The sequence below is a fragment of the Vipera berus genome (assembly GCF_964194415.1).
Source record: "Vipera berus genome assembly, chromosome: Z".
Lineage (NCBI taxonomy): Eukaryota > Metazoa > Chordata > Lepidosauria > Squamata > Viperidae > Vipera > Vipera berus.
The window spans coordinates 79024287-79043353 of NC_138205.1; the positions used below are offsets into that span (position 1 = coordinate 79024287).

The 19067-nt window shown below is 41.0% G+C and overlaps 2 protein-coding genes across 4 annotated transcripts in view; one reads left to right on the top strand and one right to left on the bottom strand.

Annotated features, from left to right (window-relative positions):
• The window catches only part of FYCO1 (FYVE and coiled-coil domain autophagy adaptor 1), a 74348-nt gene that overhangs the window by 26179 nt on the left and 29102 nt on the right, over positions 1-19067 (bottom strand). For all 3 annotated transcript variants that reach the window (XR_014028379.1, XR_014028380.1, XM_081342945.1), the window contains exons 14-15: positions 17740-17942; positions 16963-17104 (exon numbers count right to left, since the gene is read on the bottom strand). Coding sequence is in view for 1 of the 3 variants with exons in the window: in XM_081342945.1 (XP_081199071.1) it covers positions 16963-17104; positions 17740-17942 (345 nt within the window). In the remaining 2 variants the exon portion in view is untranslated. The remainder of the gene's footprint in view (positions 1-16962; positions 17105-17739; positions 17943-19067) is intronic.
• CXCR6 (C-X-C motif chemokine receptor 6) lies at positions 7872-9078 on the top strand. Its single transcript, XM_081342946.1, has one exon. The coding sequence runs from the start codon at positions 7888-7890 to the stop codon at positions 8914-8916; it is 1029 nt and encodes a 342-aa protein (XP_081199072.1). The 5' UTR covers positions 7872-7887; the 3' UTR covers positions 8917-9078.

Sequence of the window (19067 nt, forward strand, 5' to 3'; positions counted from 1 at the left end):
TTCATTTTGTTTTCTGCTTTAAAAGTTGATTAGTGGTTGAATGCTGATTTATTTCAACCCCTTGCTGGACTCTAATTGTTTTTTTCTTTTTGATACATGTTGTTCTGGATAATCTCTATCCTCTCTGTATGGAAGCACTGTAGCTGTTTGTGTGTGTGTGTGTGTGTGTGTGTGTGTGTGTGTGTGTGTGTGCGCATGTGAAGTGTTTTTAGACTCTTACCACAGGATTTCTGTACTTTTGAGCTTGCAACATATCTAGAGCTTATTTCTATTGAATTTTTATTTTAACCTGGGATTGAAATATAGAGAAACATATAGAAAACATCCCTTCTTTGTTCTTTATTCCCTGATCAAGTTTCATGGACTAAGAACAGTGCCTGAAACCTAAGAAAGGAGGGTGGGAGAGTATGCAGCCCTTAGCTGAATTTCTTTTTAAAAAGTTTTATGAGATGATAATAATCCTGCAAAATATGCTGGGGCATGGAACTTTGGATAAAGAGACACAAAATGACTTTGATCCAGTTCCAGACCAAAGATATATTCTCCTGGTGGAGAACTAACAGAGTGAATTTCATATGTTACTCCAAAGTTTAAATTGGCATATTCCTACAATATTAGGACTTTGACTAAAAGGGCAAGTGACAAATTCCTTTTTCCTACGAAGACTGAGGGAGGTGGGATGGATTTATTACAGGATCCAATATGGGTTGGACACCAGGACTAAAGATTTAGACATCTGAACTTTCATATTATTTATTTATTTACTTAAATTTATATGCCGCCCTTCTCCCTAAGGACTCAGGGAAGCTCACAACAATAAAAATTAAAAAAGAAAAAACATAGAAAGAAAATTTAAAAAGAATTAAACTAGTAAATACAATGATAATATGACAATTTAAAACCCAGTAAAACCTAATTAAAATACGTAGTCAGTCCAGACCCGCTTGTTGAAACAACCAAGTCTTCAGGTCACGGCGGAATGACCGAAGGTCAGGGGCCGTCCGCAGCTCTGGAGGTAGTTCGTTCCAAAGGGTCGGCGCGCCCACAGGGAAGGCTCTCCCCCTGGGGGCCGCCAGCTGGCATTGCCTGGCAGACAACATCCTGAGGAGGCTGATTCTGTGGGAGCAAACCGGGTGATGGGAGGTTGACAATGGCAGCAGGTGGTCTCATAAATACCCCGGGCCTAAGCCATGTAGGGCTTTAAAGGTTATTACCAGCACCTTGAAACGCACTCAGAGAGCAACCAGAAGCCAATGCAGCTCGCGCAGGCCACATTTTGCACCAGTTGAAGCCTCCGTGTGCTCTCCAAGGGAAGCCCCATGTACAGAGCATTGCAGTAATTCAGACGAGAGGTGACGAGGGCATGAGTAACTGTGCATAGGGCATCTCGGTCCAAGAAGGGGCACAACTGGTGCACTAGGCGAACCTGTGCGAAGGCCCTCCTGGTCACGGCCGTTAAATGATCATCCAGGTTGAGCTGTGAATCAAGGAGGACACCCAAGTTGCGAGCCCTTTCTGAGGGGGGCAATATCTCCCCCCCATTAAAAGAGATGGAACTTGTTGGACAACACGAGATGCTGGTCTTGGTCTTGGAGGGGTTGAGCCTGAGCCTGTTCCTACCCACCCAGACCCGTACCGCCTCCAAGCACCGGGACATCATGTCAAGGGCATGACTGGGTTGGCTCTTGGTGGAGATGAACAACTGGGTATCATCCGCATATTGGTGATAGCTCACCCCAAAGCTGCGAATGATCTCACCCAGTGGCTTCATATAGATGTTAAACAGGAGGGGGGAGAGAACCGACCCCTGGGGCACCCCACAAGCGAGGGGCCTTGGGTGGATCTCTGTCCCCCTGCCAATACAAACTGCGAACAGTGCCTCCCACTCCCAGCCCCCCGAGCCGTCGCAGCAGGATACCATGGTCGATGGTATCAAAAGCCGCTGAGAGGTTAAGTAGGACCAGGACAGAGGAACAGCCCCTGTCTTGGGTCTGCCAGAGGTCATCCACCAGTGCGACCACCAGTGCGACCAATGTCGTTTACGTGCTGTAGCCGGGCCTGAAACCGGACTGGTATGGGTCCAGATAGTCTGCTTCCTCCAGGAATTGTGGGAACTGATGTGCCACCACACTCTCAACAACCTTCGCTACAAAGCGAAGGTTGGAGACAGGACGGTAGTTATTCAACAAGGGTAGGTCCAGGGCAGGCTTCTTGAGGAGGGGCCTTACCACGGCCTCTTTCAAGGCGGAGGGGAAGACAACCTCAGAAGCATTGACAACTGCCTGGAGCCAGCCCCCTGTCACCTCCCAGGCGGCCGAAACCAACCAGGAGGGACATGGGTCGAGTAAACAAGTGGTAGCGCTCAGTTTACCCATGATCCTGTCCACATCATCCAGAGTCACAGGGTCAAACTCACCCCAAATGGTATCCTCGAGACCTGCCCCCTCCACTTCGCCGGATTCCACCCAGTCGGAGTCCAAGCCAGTCCGGATCTGAGTGATTTTATCCTGCAGATACTGTACAAATTCCTCAGCCCTACCTCGGTCCCTGATTAAACAGGGAGCGGGTCACTCTGAACAAGGTGGCTGGGCGGTTATCTGCGGATGCAATGAGAGTAGAAAAGTAAACATGCACATATTAGTGCTGGAGGCCATCCTCACAGAACTTCTCTCTACTGGAATGTGTACCTTGGGCTGCTCTATGCACTGCATTTATGTGGTGCCTTGTTGAGGCTACCATATTAGGATACATCAAGTTTTGCAAAGATTGCTTGGAGGTTGGAGATACTTCTGAGGTAATCAACCAGATCTTCTGAATGGATTGCCCGCCCCTGTGACTATGTAGGACAGACAGGGAGGAAGCAAACCACCAGATTGCAAGAATACAGTACAAGCAAATGGTCAGACAAGAAGATCTGAACTCATCGCTAGTCTCACATTTCAATGAACAAGTACATTCAATTTTGTAGCTATTAAAATTTTTGGTGGAACAAATGCAAAGATAGCCAAGGAAATGATTCAATCCAGGAAAATGGGTCCCTTGTCAGCAACAGGAATGCTGATTTACTAACAGCTTATCAGGTACATAGGAGTCAAACACTTGGCAGCACAAGGGAACAACATCCAATTGCTGGCCATCAACACACCAATTAACCAACAGGAAGCCACATCCAACCAAGTGCCACATAAATAGGACACATAGAGTAGCCCAAAGCATATATTCTGGTAAAGAGAAGTTCCCTGATGATGGGCTCTAGCACAAGTCCAAAAGCTCGGAAAACTAAACCTCTGGTCCTGGTGTCCGACCCAGATTGGATCCTGCAACATTATCCTGTGACTCATATATTTGCCTTCATTGGATTTATTACAGTTAACTAGTAACCACTTCTATTTGGACTTTGATTGTAAGACAGACTTATTCTGCAAACTGAAGCAATTATATTTAAACAACAATTGATAAGAGATGGCATTAAGAAACCAACAAGGATATTTGATCCAGGATAAACTTTTAGGATAATTTGGGATAGATAAGATGCTGTGGTAAACATTCTACCAGTGGATTACAATAAAGTTTGTTAACAGAGCCCTGGAAACAGTAGATAAGCGTGCATGCGCATGCAGCTCCACTTGCTTGAACAGCAGGCAAGTGCGCATGAAGCTCCATTTGTGCAAGTGACTTTGGGGATGTTTGATACTTCCTCTGGTACCATTAAAACTCCCAGATCTATCAGATTTTTAGGTTTTGTTTCTGAACATGCCTACCACAGCAGTCTTACTACCTACAGGACGATTGCTTTTAAAATATCTACCCACCAAAATTATTTGTTATGCTTGCTTTATATAATCTGCACAGATTTTTATGGAAGTGCGCATAAAATGAACACTTCAACATTTTGTCAAATCTTAATAAAATTGTTGCAAACCGAAAATGGAGCCTTTGGTGCTCTCTGAGCTTAACTGTTTCCTTGTAGTTGTTTCACTATCAGTGCTAGTGAATGTAGGGTTGCTTGAATAGAAAAAGCAAAAAACAATTTTTAATCAAGATTTGATATCCAGGAGAAATCCACATCCCCACCAATACTAGCAAGGCAAGCCACTGTATATTAACAGGGAGCAACATCCCATACACACATTAGCACTGATGAGGTTACCTAGTCAGATAATGAAAAGTCTGTAAATAAACAACCAAGCTCAGAGAACACCAAGGATTGCATAGTTCAGACTTGAGCTATTATTTATTTGTTAACTTTATTTGCTACCTATCTGGTCATGTGGTTATTTTAGGTCAGTGCCCCCGACCTTTTGGGCAGCAGGGACAGTTCTGTGGAGAAAGGTTTTTCTGCAGACCGAAGAGGATGTGATTTTACATGCTGCCGGCACCCCATAGATGGGCTTTGCTTGTTTGTGTGGTCCGGTTGCTGGCATGCCGTGGACCAGTGCCATTCCACAGACTGGGGGTTGGGGACCCCTATTCTAGGTGACTTACAACAATAAAATATATTCTATTAAAACAGACACATTTGTATCTTTTCCTCCAAATAGTCATAAGCTACTCATGCTTCTTGAGGAAAGCAATTCACTGTATTGGGGATGTTTTGAGACGTTTAGGCACATTTAAAAAAGCATTACTCTTTCCAACGTCTTCAAAATTATACAGGTATTACCTAGATCAGGGGTCGGCAACCTGAAAAAGCAAAAGAGCCACTCGGAACCGGTTCCATCACACACACAAAAAAGTGGGAGCCACAAAAAGTGCAAACGCATGCGTCCATGCACACGCGCAAAAACAAAACATTTTCCGCATGCGCAAAACGGGAGGCACCTGCGCGGCGATAGGTCTCCCTGGCGACAGGCGCCTTCAGCCAGGGTGCCGCCAGAGCCACCCCCAGGACCTCCAAACCACCGCCCGTTCGGAGAGGTGCGCGCGCAGCTCTCCAAACCTTCACAGTCTCTGAACAGGCGGTGGCGCCACCCATTTGCAGACCTGCTGCCGCCGTTTTGGAAAGCTGCCGTGGCCCGTTTGCAGAGCTACCACCTTCGGAGGAAGGCGGCAGCTCTGCAAATGGGCCGCGGCAGCTTTCCAAAACGGCGGCGCCACGGCCCATTCTGAGAGGTGCGCACGCAGCTCTCCAAACCTTTGCAGAGGTGCACGCACAGCTCCGCCTGAACGGGCGGCGGTGCCACCCATTTGCAGACCTGCTGCCACTGGTTTGGAAAGCTGCCGCGGCCCGTTTGCATAGCTACCGCCTTCGGAGGAAGGCGGCAGCTCTGCAAACGGGCCGCGGCAGCTTTCCAAATGGGTGGCGCCACTGCCCGTTTGGAGAGGTGTGCGCGCACCACTGCCCATTTGGAGAGGTGCGCGCGCACCACTGCTCGTTTGGAGAGGTGCGCGCGCACCACTGCCCGTTTGGAGAGATGAGCGCACAACGGGCGACTGGGAGCCGCAGGAGATGGCTTAAAGAGCCGCATGTGGCTCCGGAGCCGCGGGTTGCCGACCTGTGACCTAGATAAAGCCAATATTTTAAATTTGTCTAAACAAGTATTTCTTATTTGACCCTCAGTAACATAATTTGTTTATACTTCCAATAAAATCATACAAGAAAATATATACAACAATTTAATTATATCATGATACAAATACCCAAACATAAATATATATTTCCCACAATTATCTGTGTTATTCAAATCAGACATTTAATGGCAAACTAGAGGCTTATGCAACCTAATTTCTTTTCCTGTAAAATTAACAGGAAACACATGGTAGCAGATATATATATATATATTATCACAAATGTCACCTTCAAGCCCTGCCTGATATTAAACTACAAGATAAGGTTGTTCCACTGCAAGGTAAGCTGCTATCTGTGTCAGATTTATATTTAAAATATTTATATATAAGAAAATAAGTTAGAGAAGTTACCACCTTTTAAAAGAATGATGTTGAAAAGTTTATATACTTCTTCAAGTATGTTGCATTTTAAAAAGTAGATTGCTTTTGTTTTTTTATAAATCCCACATTCTTAAACCTCACATTTCATATCCATTTCTACAGTTTTTAAATAATTGACTCATTTTCTTTTCAGAGAATATTGGCTGTAAAAATGCATCAGTAGTACAATGTATTTATTTACAAAAGGGGAAAAAAACAAATCCAAGCATTATCAAAAGATGCCATAAATCATCAGTTAGCTCCATCTTCCTATGATTATTACGCATATTCAACTTTAAAATGTTATTTTGTTTTACTTAAAGTATTTGATGAGTTTTATATTAGTAGATTAAAAAATAGAGATACCAAAATATAAAAACATAATTAAAGTGCAATTGTAAAATGAAGTATTCAACAGTGCATTCTCCCCTTCATTTCCCCTGGACTAGTACTTAGATATTTATACTTTGCTTTAAAGTTTTAGAGTTGTTGTTTATATCTACGTTTTTTAACCCTGAACTATAAACACTCTCCTCTTCAGTAAATTATTTTTTCAGCTTCTTTTTAACCACCTGAAAATCCTTACTGGATGACTACTTGTTCTTTTGTGGCTTTTATTTATGTATAGTGATGTATATATAATTACATAATACAATTATTATGTATTTACACATACTTGATCATCTGCATTATCTCATACCTCGATTCAGAATGAATATAGTAGAAACATATTTCACTATGAAGGTTCAGATTGTGTCTTGGGTTGATGATTGTTGGTTCCTTTTAGGAAACTAAATTTTACCAATGATTACAGCCATAAGACATAGATTTTAAAAAGTGAACAGATATATTTTCTGGGCACACTGGGGATTCAAGATATTAGCATTTTGGATCAATTCAGTTCTGGGGAAACTGCTTTTAAAACTTCTATAGAATCAAACAAACTTTTTAACTGAAATACTTGTTAATTGGACCCTTTGGTTGTGATGCCATTATTGCTTTTGAACTTCTAGATTTTAGAGAATTCAAGTGTAATTTATAAGCCCATAAATTATGTTTTAACATGTTCAAAAAACTGAAGAAGCTGACTTTATGTTATCTTTGGAAATAGTTTATTAAGATTAACTGGTCAAAGGCTGTTATTCAAATGTATGCAATTAATTTCCTTTGATCTTAATAGTAAAAATAGTTTGTATGTTTTGTACATTTCAGAGAATGTTTAATAAGAGTTGGCTTCTATTGCCTTATTATTGAAGGGCAATTTAAAAACTGGAACCTTAAGTCAAATGATTTTTATTTATTCTACTCGTCACATATGGGGCTAAAATCAATAGGGTTGTTAATATGATATGTATCAATTAATACAATTAATAATCAGTATTAAAACTGCATATAATGTTTGTGCCTATGTTTTCTATACTTGAAATTTAACAAGCCATTAACAATTGTGAACTTTTTGAATTCAGGGCTGAATGTGACATAACTGGAAAGATCCAATGCGATCTGCCACAGTATGTTGCTTATAAACAACCACATTCTTTATTTATTTTTTAACAGAGGACAAAAAGAAAGACTGCTGAATAGTTTCCTCTTGGAAAACAGAGGTAATTTTATGATGCAACACTTTCTTTCTTTTTATTTTCTTCAAATATCATTATTTTTACTGTTGCTTTACATTGTTCATACTATTATATGAATGTTTTTGTTGTAAGGTAGTCTGATACAACTATACTTTCAAACTAAGGAAATTAAAATAAAGAATTGTAGCAGCCTTCCCCAATCTGATAATCCCCACCTGTATCTAGACTGCAATTGCCATCTCTGCATTTCCAAACTGGTGAAGCATGACAGAAACTTTTCCCAATAATAAATAGGGGAAATTGCATTGTAGATTTATCACGTGAACCAATTTTCCAATATATATTCTTACAGGTATTAAAGAAAGGAAGGAACACAAACATGGAAGAAGATGATTACTATGCATTTCTTAGCAACAACACTTCTGATGAAAGTAACTCATATGAAACTTTTTGGGAGTTCAAGCGAGTTTTCCTTGTCTGCATGTATTCATTTGCCTGCATCTTTGGAGTGACAGGAAACTCTTTGGTTATCATAATTCTGGTTTTTTACAAAAAAGTGAAAATGCTTACAGACATATTTTTAGTGAGCCTGGCTATTGCTGATTTCAGCTTTCTTTGCACGCTGCCCTTCTGGGCTTATTCTGCTGCAGAAGAGTGGATCTTTTACACTCTCCCATGTCAAATCATCCTTGGTTTTTACACTTTGAATCTGTATGGTTCTATGTTAACTCTCACTTCTATAACTGTTGACAGATATTTTGTAATTGTGCAAGCGACCAAAACTCATATTAGTCAACAGAAAAGAAGATTCTGGGGTATTGTGGTCTGTATTTCAATTTGGATAATCTCTCTGCTGCTTGCTTTGCCACAGTTCATCTTCAGTACAGAGGAAAAGTTAGACAAAAAGATATGTTTTGCAAATTATACTTCCCCATCTATGAAGCTGTACACTGAAACAATTCAGATGACACTTGGATTCTTCTGTCCTATGCTCATCATGATTATATGCTATTCAATCATTGTAAAAACCTTACTCAGTGCTAAGGGCTTCCACAAGCACAAATCCTTACAAATAATATTTGCTATTATTGTAACTTTCATTTTGACACAAATGCCCTACAACCTTTTGAAACTCATACGGACCTCAGACCGTACTGTCGTGCTCAGCTACAGGTTTGAATATGCTTTGATCATCACAGAAGCAATTGCTTATTTCCATGGTTGCCTCAACCCAGTTCTCTATGTCTTTATTGGTGAGAAGTTTAGAAAGAACTTAGTAAAAGTTCTAAAAAATAATTGTTGTGTTAAACATCAAGTTAGAAAACAGTGGCATACAACCGATGAAAACGGCTCCAAAAGTGGTACTGCCACAAATAATGCAGAGGAAACAAGCATGGTTCCCTTATAAGAGACCTGAGACACATTCTCATGAATATCTTCAGGCTGATTTCAGTCCTAGTTTCCTTGAGCACTCATGAAAACAAGCAATCTGTACTGCACGTTTCTAAATAGCTATCACGACTATAAAGCAGTAGTTTTCTGGCAGGAAAAATCAACAGGATTTCACTGCAGCCTCAATTCTTATGCTATAAGTTTCATCTGAGGAAATAAAGACAAAATAAAAATATGCTAAATTATATAGCAGTTTTAGAACAAATTCTAAAATGCTTAGGCTAAATCTTTTAATTGCAATCTATTGCTATTTTGAAAATGCACTGCGAGAAATTAAGAGGAGTTTGAAGAAATCACTAATATATTAGCTTGCCTTTCTTCAATATAAGAACCTGTTCACATTAAATACTGATATTTCTGTACAGCTTAAAGGACAGCCTAATACATGTATTTGTTTTTCTTCTGCTTTTCATAGTGAAATATGCTTTACCCTGACTACAGTACTGATCTATACAGACCTTCTACTGATGATGATAATAGATTCATGAGATATTGAGTAAAAGAGCTTTCATAAACTTTGTTCCCTCACTTTAAAACCAATTGTATGGCACCTAATTCAGTTACAGAATGTTGCCTGGCTATTATTAAATAAAATAATATGACTAAATAAACAGTTGGCATCTACTGAAATAACTCTAAATTCTGTTTTCCCATTTGCAGATAGAGAGGGGAGGGAAAGAAACACTCTAGGTCAGGCTTTGTCTCGGACATTTTCTCTGGTTTTCACACAATTCTAAAGTGTAATTTGATTTATATGAGATCTTCCCCCAGGGCTTTTTTTCTCATAGAACGCTCAGAACGGAGTTCCGGCACCTTTTTTGGATGGAACCTTGTAGGGTAGGCAAGGCGGGTTGTATGACATGTGTGAGTTCCGGCACCTTTTTCTTTTACAAAAAAAGCACTGCACTTGATGATTGGTAGAAATGAACTAAACTGGCCAAAGAAGTCAGTATCTTCAAGATGATGCCTGAGTTCATCATATATTACTTTGCAGTAAGTCCTCACATCTATGGAATTCACTACCGCCTTCTCTGTCCGCGGCAGTCAGATTTCTACTGTCATCCTCCTATCATTTACAGAGGATGTAAAAGTCGAATGCCTGCTGTCATTACAACTTCTTTTATCCTATGTGGAAAATATCACCCATAAGCCATGAAATTAACAAGGGGTTGAAACCTGTTAAATGTGGTTGATACCACACTGAGAAAGGCTAATGGAACAAATGACCAGGTAATTTGACCAATTAATTCTTACTACTTCTTTGTTTTGATACTTAACATTAAGAAAACCAAGATCATGGCATCCGGCCCTCTCAATTCCTGGCAAATAGATGGGGAAGAAGTGGAGGTAGTAACAGATTTTATTTTCCTGGGCTCTAAGAACACTGCAGACGGGGACTGCAGCCAAGAAATTAAAAGACGCTTGCTCCTGGGGAGGAAAGCCATGGCAAATCTAGACAGCACACTAAAAAGCAGAGACATCACCCTGCCACCCTGCGTATAGTCAAGGCTATGGTCTTCCCAGTTGCAATGTATGGCTGTGAAAGTTGGACCATAAGAAAGGCTGAGTGCCAAAGAATTGAGGCCTTTGAACTATGGTGCTGGAGAAGACTCCTGCAAGTCCCTTGGACTGCAAGGTGATCAAACCAGTCAGTCCTAGAGGAAATAAACCCTGACTGCTCTTTAGAAGGCCAGATCCTGAAGTTGAAACTCAAATATTTGGGCCACCTAATGAGAAGGAAGGACTCACTGGAGAAGAGCCTAATGCTGGGAAAGATTGAGGGCAATAGAAGAAAGGGACGACAGAGAATGAGGCGTGAGCTTAAATGGACTCCAGAAGATGATAGAGGACAGGAAGGCCTGGAGGAACGTTGTCCATGGGGTTGCAATGGGTCGGACACAACTTCACAGCTAACAACAACACTTCTTTGTTCTGAAAGTTTCTTTCACCAAATAGAAGTGAAGTTACAAGAGCACTGAAAAAAGTGACTTATGATAGTTTTTCATACTTATGAGTGTTGCAGCATCCCCATGGTCATGTGATCAAATCCAAACACTTGGCAACTGGCTCATATTTATGATGGTTGCAGTGTCCTGGGGTCTTGTGATCACCTTTTGCCAATTTCTGACAAGCAAAGTCAATGGGGAAGCCAAGATTCACTTAACAATCGATTTATTAAATTAACAACTGCAGTGATTCATTTAATAATTGTGGTAAGAAAAGTCATAAAATGGGGCAAACAATTATCTTGCTTAGCAATGGAAATTTTTGGCTTAATTGTGGTTGTAAGCCAAGGATTATCTGTATATCGGCTCAGATCTTAAGATCAAGTACAAAGAATAAAAAAAGTGAGTCCTTCAACTTAAAAATCTGTAAGAAAAATATTTACTATTGTTCTCCATAGTGTAGGTTGACACTATGATATCCCTCTGCTGAAGGGATAAGGCACTGGTACCTAAAGCTGGAGATCTTGAATTCTAGTCCCATCTTAGCCATGAAGGCCAGCTAAGTGGCTTTGGGCCAATCACTTACAGCCCAATTCACCTCAGAGTTATTGTGGAGAAAGTAGGAGGAAGATGTGTTAGGTAGCTTGGCTGCAGCTGCTTCAGCTCTCAAAAGTGTGGGGGTTAGGGCGGGAAATGAACGATCCAGACTGAAGCACTTTTTAGAAATAGGGACAAGCAAGCAGAGTTGGATTGCTAAACGTTCATATGAACGTCAGTCCATATTGGATATGAAGAAATTCAGCGTGAGAGGAATTGTGGAGAAAACTGTTGGGAGAGTCTGCATGGCCTCGGATTACTTGTTGTTGTTAGTTGCGAAGTCGTGTCCGACCCATCGCGACCCTATGGACAATGTTCCTCCAGGCCTTCCTGTCCTCTACTATCTTCTGGAGTCCATTTAAGCTCACGCCTACTGCTTCAGTGACTCCATCCAGCCACCTCATTCTCTGTCGTCCCCTTCTTCTAGTGCCCTCAATCTTTCCCAGCATTAGGCTCTTCTCCAGTGAGTCCTTCCTTCTCATTAGGTGGCCAAAGTATTTGAGTTTTAGCTTCAGGATCTGGCCTTCTAAAGAGCAGTCAGGGTTGATCTCCTCTAGGACTGACCGGTTTGATCGCCTTGCAGTCCAAGTAACTCGCAGGAGTCTTCTCCAGCACCATAGTTCAAAGGCTTCAATTCTTTGGCGCTCAGCCTTTCTTATGGTCCAGCTTTCACTGCCATACATTGCAACTGGGAAGACCATAGCCTTGACTATACGCACTTTTGTTGACAGGGTGATGTCTCTGCTTTTTAGTGTGCTGTCTAGATTTGCCATGGCTTTCCTCCCGAGGAGCAAGCGTCTTTTAATTTCTTGGCTACAGTCCCCATCTGCAGTGATCTTGGAGCCCAGGAAAATAAAATCTGTCACTACCTCCATTTCTTCCCCATCTATTTGCCAGGAATTGAGAGGGCCAGATGCCATGATCTTGGTTTTCTTAATGTTTAATTTCAATCCAAGTTTTGCACTCTCCTTCTTCACCCGCAACAAGAGGCTCTTTAGTTCTTCTTCACTTTCTGCCATTAGAGTGGTATCATCTGCATATCTTAGGTTGTTGATGTTTCTTCCAGAAATCTTAATTCCAACTTTTGATTCATCTAGCCCTGCCTTTCTCATGATGTGCTCTGCATATAAGTTAAACAGGCAAGGCGACAGTATACAGCCTTGCCGGACTCCTTTCCCAATTTTGAACCAATCAGTGGTTCCGTGTCCAGTTCTCACTGTTGCTTCTTGGCCCGCATATAGATTTCTCAAGAGACAAATAAGATGGTCTGGTATGCCCATCTCTTTAAGGACTTGCCAGAGTTTGTTATGATCCACACAATCAAAGGCTTTAGCATAGTCAATGAAGCAGAAGTAGATGTTTTTCTGGAACTCTCTAGCTTTCTCCATGATCCAGCGTAAGTTAGCAATTTGATCTCTAGTTCCTCTGCCTCTTCGAAATCCTGCCTGTACTTCTGGTAGTTCTCGATCCACATACTGCTGAAGTCTAGCTTGTAGGATTTTAAGCATAACTTTACTAGCATGAGAAATGAGTGCAATGGTGCGATAGTTTGAACATTCTTTCGCACTGCCTTTCTTTGGAATTGGAATGTAAACTGATCTTTTCCAATCCTGTGGCCACTGTTGAGTTTTCCAAATTTGCTGGCAAATTGAGTGTAGCACTTTTACTGCATCGTCTTTTAAGATTTTGAATAGCTCAGCTGGAATACTGTCACCTCCACTAGCTTTGTTGTTGCTCAGCTTTTCTAAGGCCCACTTCACTTCACATTCTAGGATGTCTGGCTCGAGGTCAGTGACCACCTCATTGTGATTATCAGGGACGTTAAGCTCATTCTTGTATAGTTCTTCTGTGTAATTTTGCCACCTCTTCTTAATCTCTTCTGCCTCTGTTAGGTCCCTGCCATTTTGGTCCTTTATCATGCCCATTTTTGCATGAAACGTTCCTTTCATCTCTCCAATTTTCTTGAAAAGATCTCTGGTCCTCCCTATTCTATTGTTTTCTTCTATTTCTTTGCATTGTTCATTTAAGAAGGCATTCTTATCTCTTCTAGCTATTCTTTGGAATTCTGCATTTAATTGGGCATATCTTTCTTTTTCTCCCTTGCCTTTCGCTTCCCTCCTTTCCTCAGCTATTTGCAAAGCTTCCTCAGACAGCCATTTTGCTTTCTTGCATTTCTTTTTCTTTGGGATGGTTTTGGTTGCTACCTGTTGTACAATGTTGCGAACCTCTGTCCATAGTTCTTCAGGCACTCTGTCTATCAGATCCAATTCCTTAAATCTATTTGTCACCTCAACTGTATATTCAACAGGGATATGATTTAATTCATACCTGACTGGCCTAGCGCTTTTCCCTACTTTCTTTAATTTAAGCCTAAACTTTGCAGCAAGAAGCTCATGGTCTGAGCCACAGTCAGCTCCTGGTCTTGTTTTTACTGACTGTATAGAGTGTCTCCATCTTTGGCTGCAGAGCATATAGTCAATCTGATTTCTGTGTTGACCGTCTGGTGATGTCCATGTGTAAAGCCGTCTCTTGGGTTGTTGGAAAAGAGTGTTTGCTATGACCATCGTATTCTCTTGACAAAATTCTATCAGCCTGTGCCCTGCTTCATTTTGTACTCCAAGGCCAAACTTGCCTGTTATTCCGCTTATCTTTTGGCTTCCTACTTTAGCATTCCAATCCCCCATGATGATAAGGACATCATTTTTGGGTGTTAGTTCTATAAGGTGCTGTAGGGCTTCATAGAACCGGTCAATTTCATCCTCTTCAGCACTGGTGGTTGGGGCATAGACTTGGACTACTGTGATATTGAATGGTTTGCCTTGGATTCGAACTGAGATCATTCTGTCATTTTGAGGATTGTATCCCAGTATTGCTTTTCCTATTTTTTTATTGACTATGAAGGCTACTCCATTTCTTCTGAGGGATTCTTGCCCGCAGTAGTATACCTGATGGTCATCTGAATTAAATTCACCCATTCCTGTCCATTTTAGTTCGCTGATACCTAAGATGTCAATGTTTAGTCTTGTCATCTCTTGTTTGACCACGTCCAGCTTTCCTTGATTCATGGATCTTACATTCCAGGTTCCTATGGAGAAAAAATCTTTACAGCATCGGACTTTCCTTTCACCACCAGACATATCCACAGCTGAGCGTCCTTTCGGCTTTGGCCCAGTCGCTTCATTCTTTCTGGCGCTACTAGTACTAGCCCTCTGCTCTTCCCCAGTAGCATATTGGACGCCTTCCGACCTGAGGGGCTCATCTTCCAGCGTCATATCGTTTTGCCTTTTAGTACTGTCCATAGGGTTTTCATGGCAAAGATACTGGAGTGGTTTGCCATTTCCTTCTCCAGTGGATCACGTTTTGTCAGAACTCTCTGCTATGACCTTTCCGTCTTGGGTGACCCTGCACGGCATAGCTCATAGCTTCATTGAATTACGCAAGCCCCTTCGCCACGACAAGGCAGTAATCCATGAAGGGGATTACTATGGAGGATAAAATCAACGATGCAGATGCCGGGGGTTGACACACAGAGTGAGAGATCAGCTACAATGTTTGGAGGAGCAGGGAGGAAGAAAGGAAATTGCTGGAGGTGGAAACAGCATCGTGCTCAGTGTTTTGAGCAGCGAAGGCAGCGTTTTGGGCTGCAGGGGCAGAGTGGAGGAGCAACCATTGCAGGTTTCCCTCTATTGTTGACCATCTTCGGAAGAAAAGGAGGAGGTGTGACTGAAAGAGGAAATGTGGCAAACGTGGAGACCTAAGTGTTGTGATTCAGGGTCAGCCTGTGGGTTCGGCAGTTGGGTCGGACGACTCAGAGGAGGAGGAGGGGGGTCTTGAAGAGCTTGCTGATGATGGCCTTGAGGCTCCGCAGAGCCCTCAGCCAGGCCCCTCCCACCTGGTCACGACGGAGACCCAGCTGTGTGAGCCTGACAGCGTGGATGAAGATGACCCACAGCTGGCCCTGTTCAAGGACGCCCAACGCAGGAGGCAGTCAATCAGGAGTAAACAGAGGAAGGCAATGGGGCACCTTGGAAGGAGGCAGAGAGAAGCCACGCCCTGAACTGTATAAAAGGGGAATGCGTGGGAGGGCTGGTTTGCTGAAGGCAACCGCTTGAAAAGCTCCTGTTTCTTGGTTCGTGTCTTGTTCTGTTTGTTTTTGTATTCATAAATTTGGCAGGCTTAATTCCAGCCTCTTGCCTTCTTGTAAAAGGGGTTGTCCCTGCCTTTTCTGCAGGGCCGGTAGCAGGCTGGTACAGAACACTAACATCTAGACTAAAAGCTAGACCTTACAGTGTCTCTTCCATCTATTTTGTTTGCAAATGCTTGCTCCTTAGAACCAAAAAAGGATCACTTGAGGCTGGATTTAACAACAAACAGGGAGGTGAGAAATTACTGTGTCATCATTGCAACAGAAACTTGGTTAAAGCCTTCTGTCCCAGATAGTGCTGTTAGCTTCATGGGATTTTCAACATTTTGGCTGGACCAGAGTTTAGTGGCAAATCTTGGGGAGGGGTGTGTCTCTTTTTATATAAATGACAGATGGTGTAATAATGCTAAGGTGGTTTCAAGTCTGTGCTCCCCAGATGTGCAGCTTCTGACCACCAAATGCAGACCCTTCTATCTCTCTAGAGAATTCTCTGTCACCATTATCACAGCTGTGTATATCCCCCGTGATGCACAGAGAAGAGGCCCTGAAGGTTCTCTGTCATATTGTCAGTGATTTACAAACTACTCATCGAGAGGGTACATTTATTGCAGTGGAGACTTTAACCAAGTGGATTTGAAAACTACCCTGCCACATTTCCATCAAAATGTGGACTTTGCAACCAGAGGGGGCAATACACTGGATCTTGCTTATTCTAACATCAAGAAGGCTTTCAAAGCTAACCCCCCCCTCACCTGGGCCCCTCTGACCATCTCTCAGTGCTGCTTATTCCAGCATATAAACCTTTATTAGTCAGAGTGAAACCTACAGTAAAGACAGAGGGAGCTATAGAAGCATTACAAGACTGCTTTGAGTGCACAGATTAGGGCAGACATGTCAAACACAAGACCTAAATCTCCTCCCATAATGTGGAGCCATGCTCATTACTTAGCAACTTTTCGTGACCAAAAATCATAAAGTAATTTTTCTTCTTTTACTAATTTTTGGCAGCCAAGAGCTTCAGTAGGCAGGATGATGAAATTACCTTACCAGAAAAGACTGAATCAAGTTTTTGTTACTTTGGGGTGGCAGGAAAGAATTGGTTTTTGTTGGTTTGTTCTAGGAATATGCGTTCAGGAAGTACCCTCTGGATATGCCTATTTTGAAAGAATGTATGCATTTACAATCCTGAAAGAAAGCCAAAGCCATCTCCCTCTATAATTATATTCTCTATGAATCTACAGTGTTTTTGATTTTTGAATGTGAAATATTCTTCCTTTCCATTATATATAATGCACATCCTTTTTCTGCTACTCACAAATCAGGAACACCATGATCCAGAGATTCTTCAGTTTGATGTTTGCTGTGAACAGAGTCACCTTCTTGTATCTGACCCACTTCTTCATCTGTTATTATATCAAATACTGCATCATCTGTAGACTTAGAGGTTTCATTTGTAACTGTGCCAAAAGAGAAGATACAAAAAATATTATTTGTGTAGCAGGAAATACACAAAAAATAGTAATTGCAGGGTTGGACTGCCAGAAAAGACATTAAACAAATTGCATTGATATTTCACCAACAGACATTTCTTAGGTACTGTACTCCAAAAAGTCACCACTACATGTAGAATGGCAGCCTCCAAGATGTTTTAAAAAGTGTCTGTTTCTAGTAGCATACAGCATGCATCCATTTCTGCCTAATCCACATAAAGTTCCATAAAGAAAGGTTCCGATTTTTGAGTGAATCTACTGCTTTGTCGGATTTTGAGTGCTGCATATGTACTGATAAGGTTCTAATACATACAAAATTACTCAACATGAATGAAACATGTATATCCATGTTCTGGAAATCCAGAACTTCCATCACAGTGAACATTGCACTATTGTGGGGAAAGATGGGACAGCAAAGAAAATAGATCATTCTAGAATGTCACCATCCCAGTTTCACAGGATATTTCTAATTTCCTCATTAGATTCTCCTAATTAGGAAATATGCCCTGGATTATTTAACAAGCTGACCAAAAAGTAGTGTAACATACAATCTAACGTTTTTATAAAGCCACAATAAATTTGAAAAAATTGTTTTAGCTCACCCAAAATTTTGTGAACCAGGGACAATGGTGAGGCCAGCAGACTTGATGATGATGATTCTTCTGGTGTAAAGTTTAATTCAGAATCAACAGGATTGGCAGTCACTTTTTTAAAACAAGCTCGACAACAGCGTTCTTTCTTTCCAGTTTGCTTTGAAAAGGCATAATTGTTGCAGCAGTAATAGCAGAAAATGCATCCACACATTCTTAAAAAACAAAGTAAAAAACATATTTAAAATTAAGTACTTATGGGACACAATTTTCCATGCAGAAAAAACTAATATCTTAACAGTACTATAGTACTAAAACTAGATACCCTTGAAATCATTGGAAATATTAAAATTATATCTGAAAAAATATTTTATTTTATTATCAAATATTAACAGCAACCAGAAATTATTTTTAACAGGTTAATCTTTTCTTTCTTTCATTCTACACTTTTATTGAGAAATGAATTGTATTTCTGTACTAAATTCAGGATGCAATTGCTGTTCTAGAACTAAAGCCTTTTTAGTTGATTAATAACATTGCCTTGAATCTTCTCTTCAGTTCATCAGTTAAAAGATGACATCCTGTTACACTTGATTTCCTAATAAAACACCTATGCATATGTACATCAAAATCTAAGCCAATTCATTTTTGCCATAAAAGGCAAAAAGTTTACCAAGTAACACATCTATAGTCCTTCTCTCCCTATTCCTGTCTTCTCATACCTATAAACTATTGCTTTATATATGGTTTTGTAAACCATAATAACACAAATAAAGACCAATAATGTTCTAGGAAGGTAGGACTGAGAGATTGTACTAGAAACTTGCGAAGTTTTAATAACAGTCAATATTGTCATTTTGCCATTTAATAATTGAACAGGATGATTGAGAATTCTATTTGCAGAAATACATACAGGCTAGCTACCCACAGCAAGATCTGCTACAACATCTGCAAGAAAACAAGCAAGCTCAGAGAATACCAAGGACCCCTCAGTTTTGCCTTCTTTTAAAATCACCCAGGCACCATAAAATGTCAGTATATGTTAATCTAGTAGGATTAGATCAAAATTCATCAGAGTTGCTATGTTCTGCGCTGTGAATTGCCTTCCAACCTTCCTCATCCACATTATGAATTTACTAGAATATTGGCAAAAATGAACATGAAAGTGAAAAGAATCAGTTGAAGTTTTGTCACACTAAATCAGACCATTAGTTCATTTCACTTAACATGGTCAGAATTCATGATTAAAGTTCTTGACAATGCTAGATACAGACTTTTAGAATAGAAAATGAGATTTTCTTAAGGCAAAGTATGTGCTGTTCCTTGAATCACATCTTTTC

Coding starts and splice junctions, on each gene's coding strand:
- CXCR6 (XM_081342946.1), top strand. CDS start 7,888: ATGGAAGAAGATGATTACTATGCATTTCTTAGCAACAACACTTCTGAT.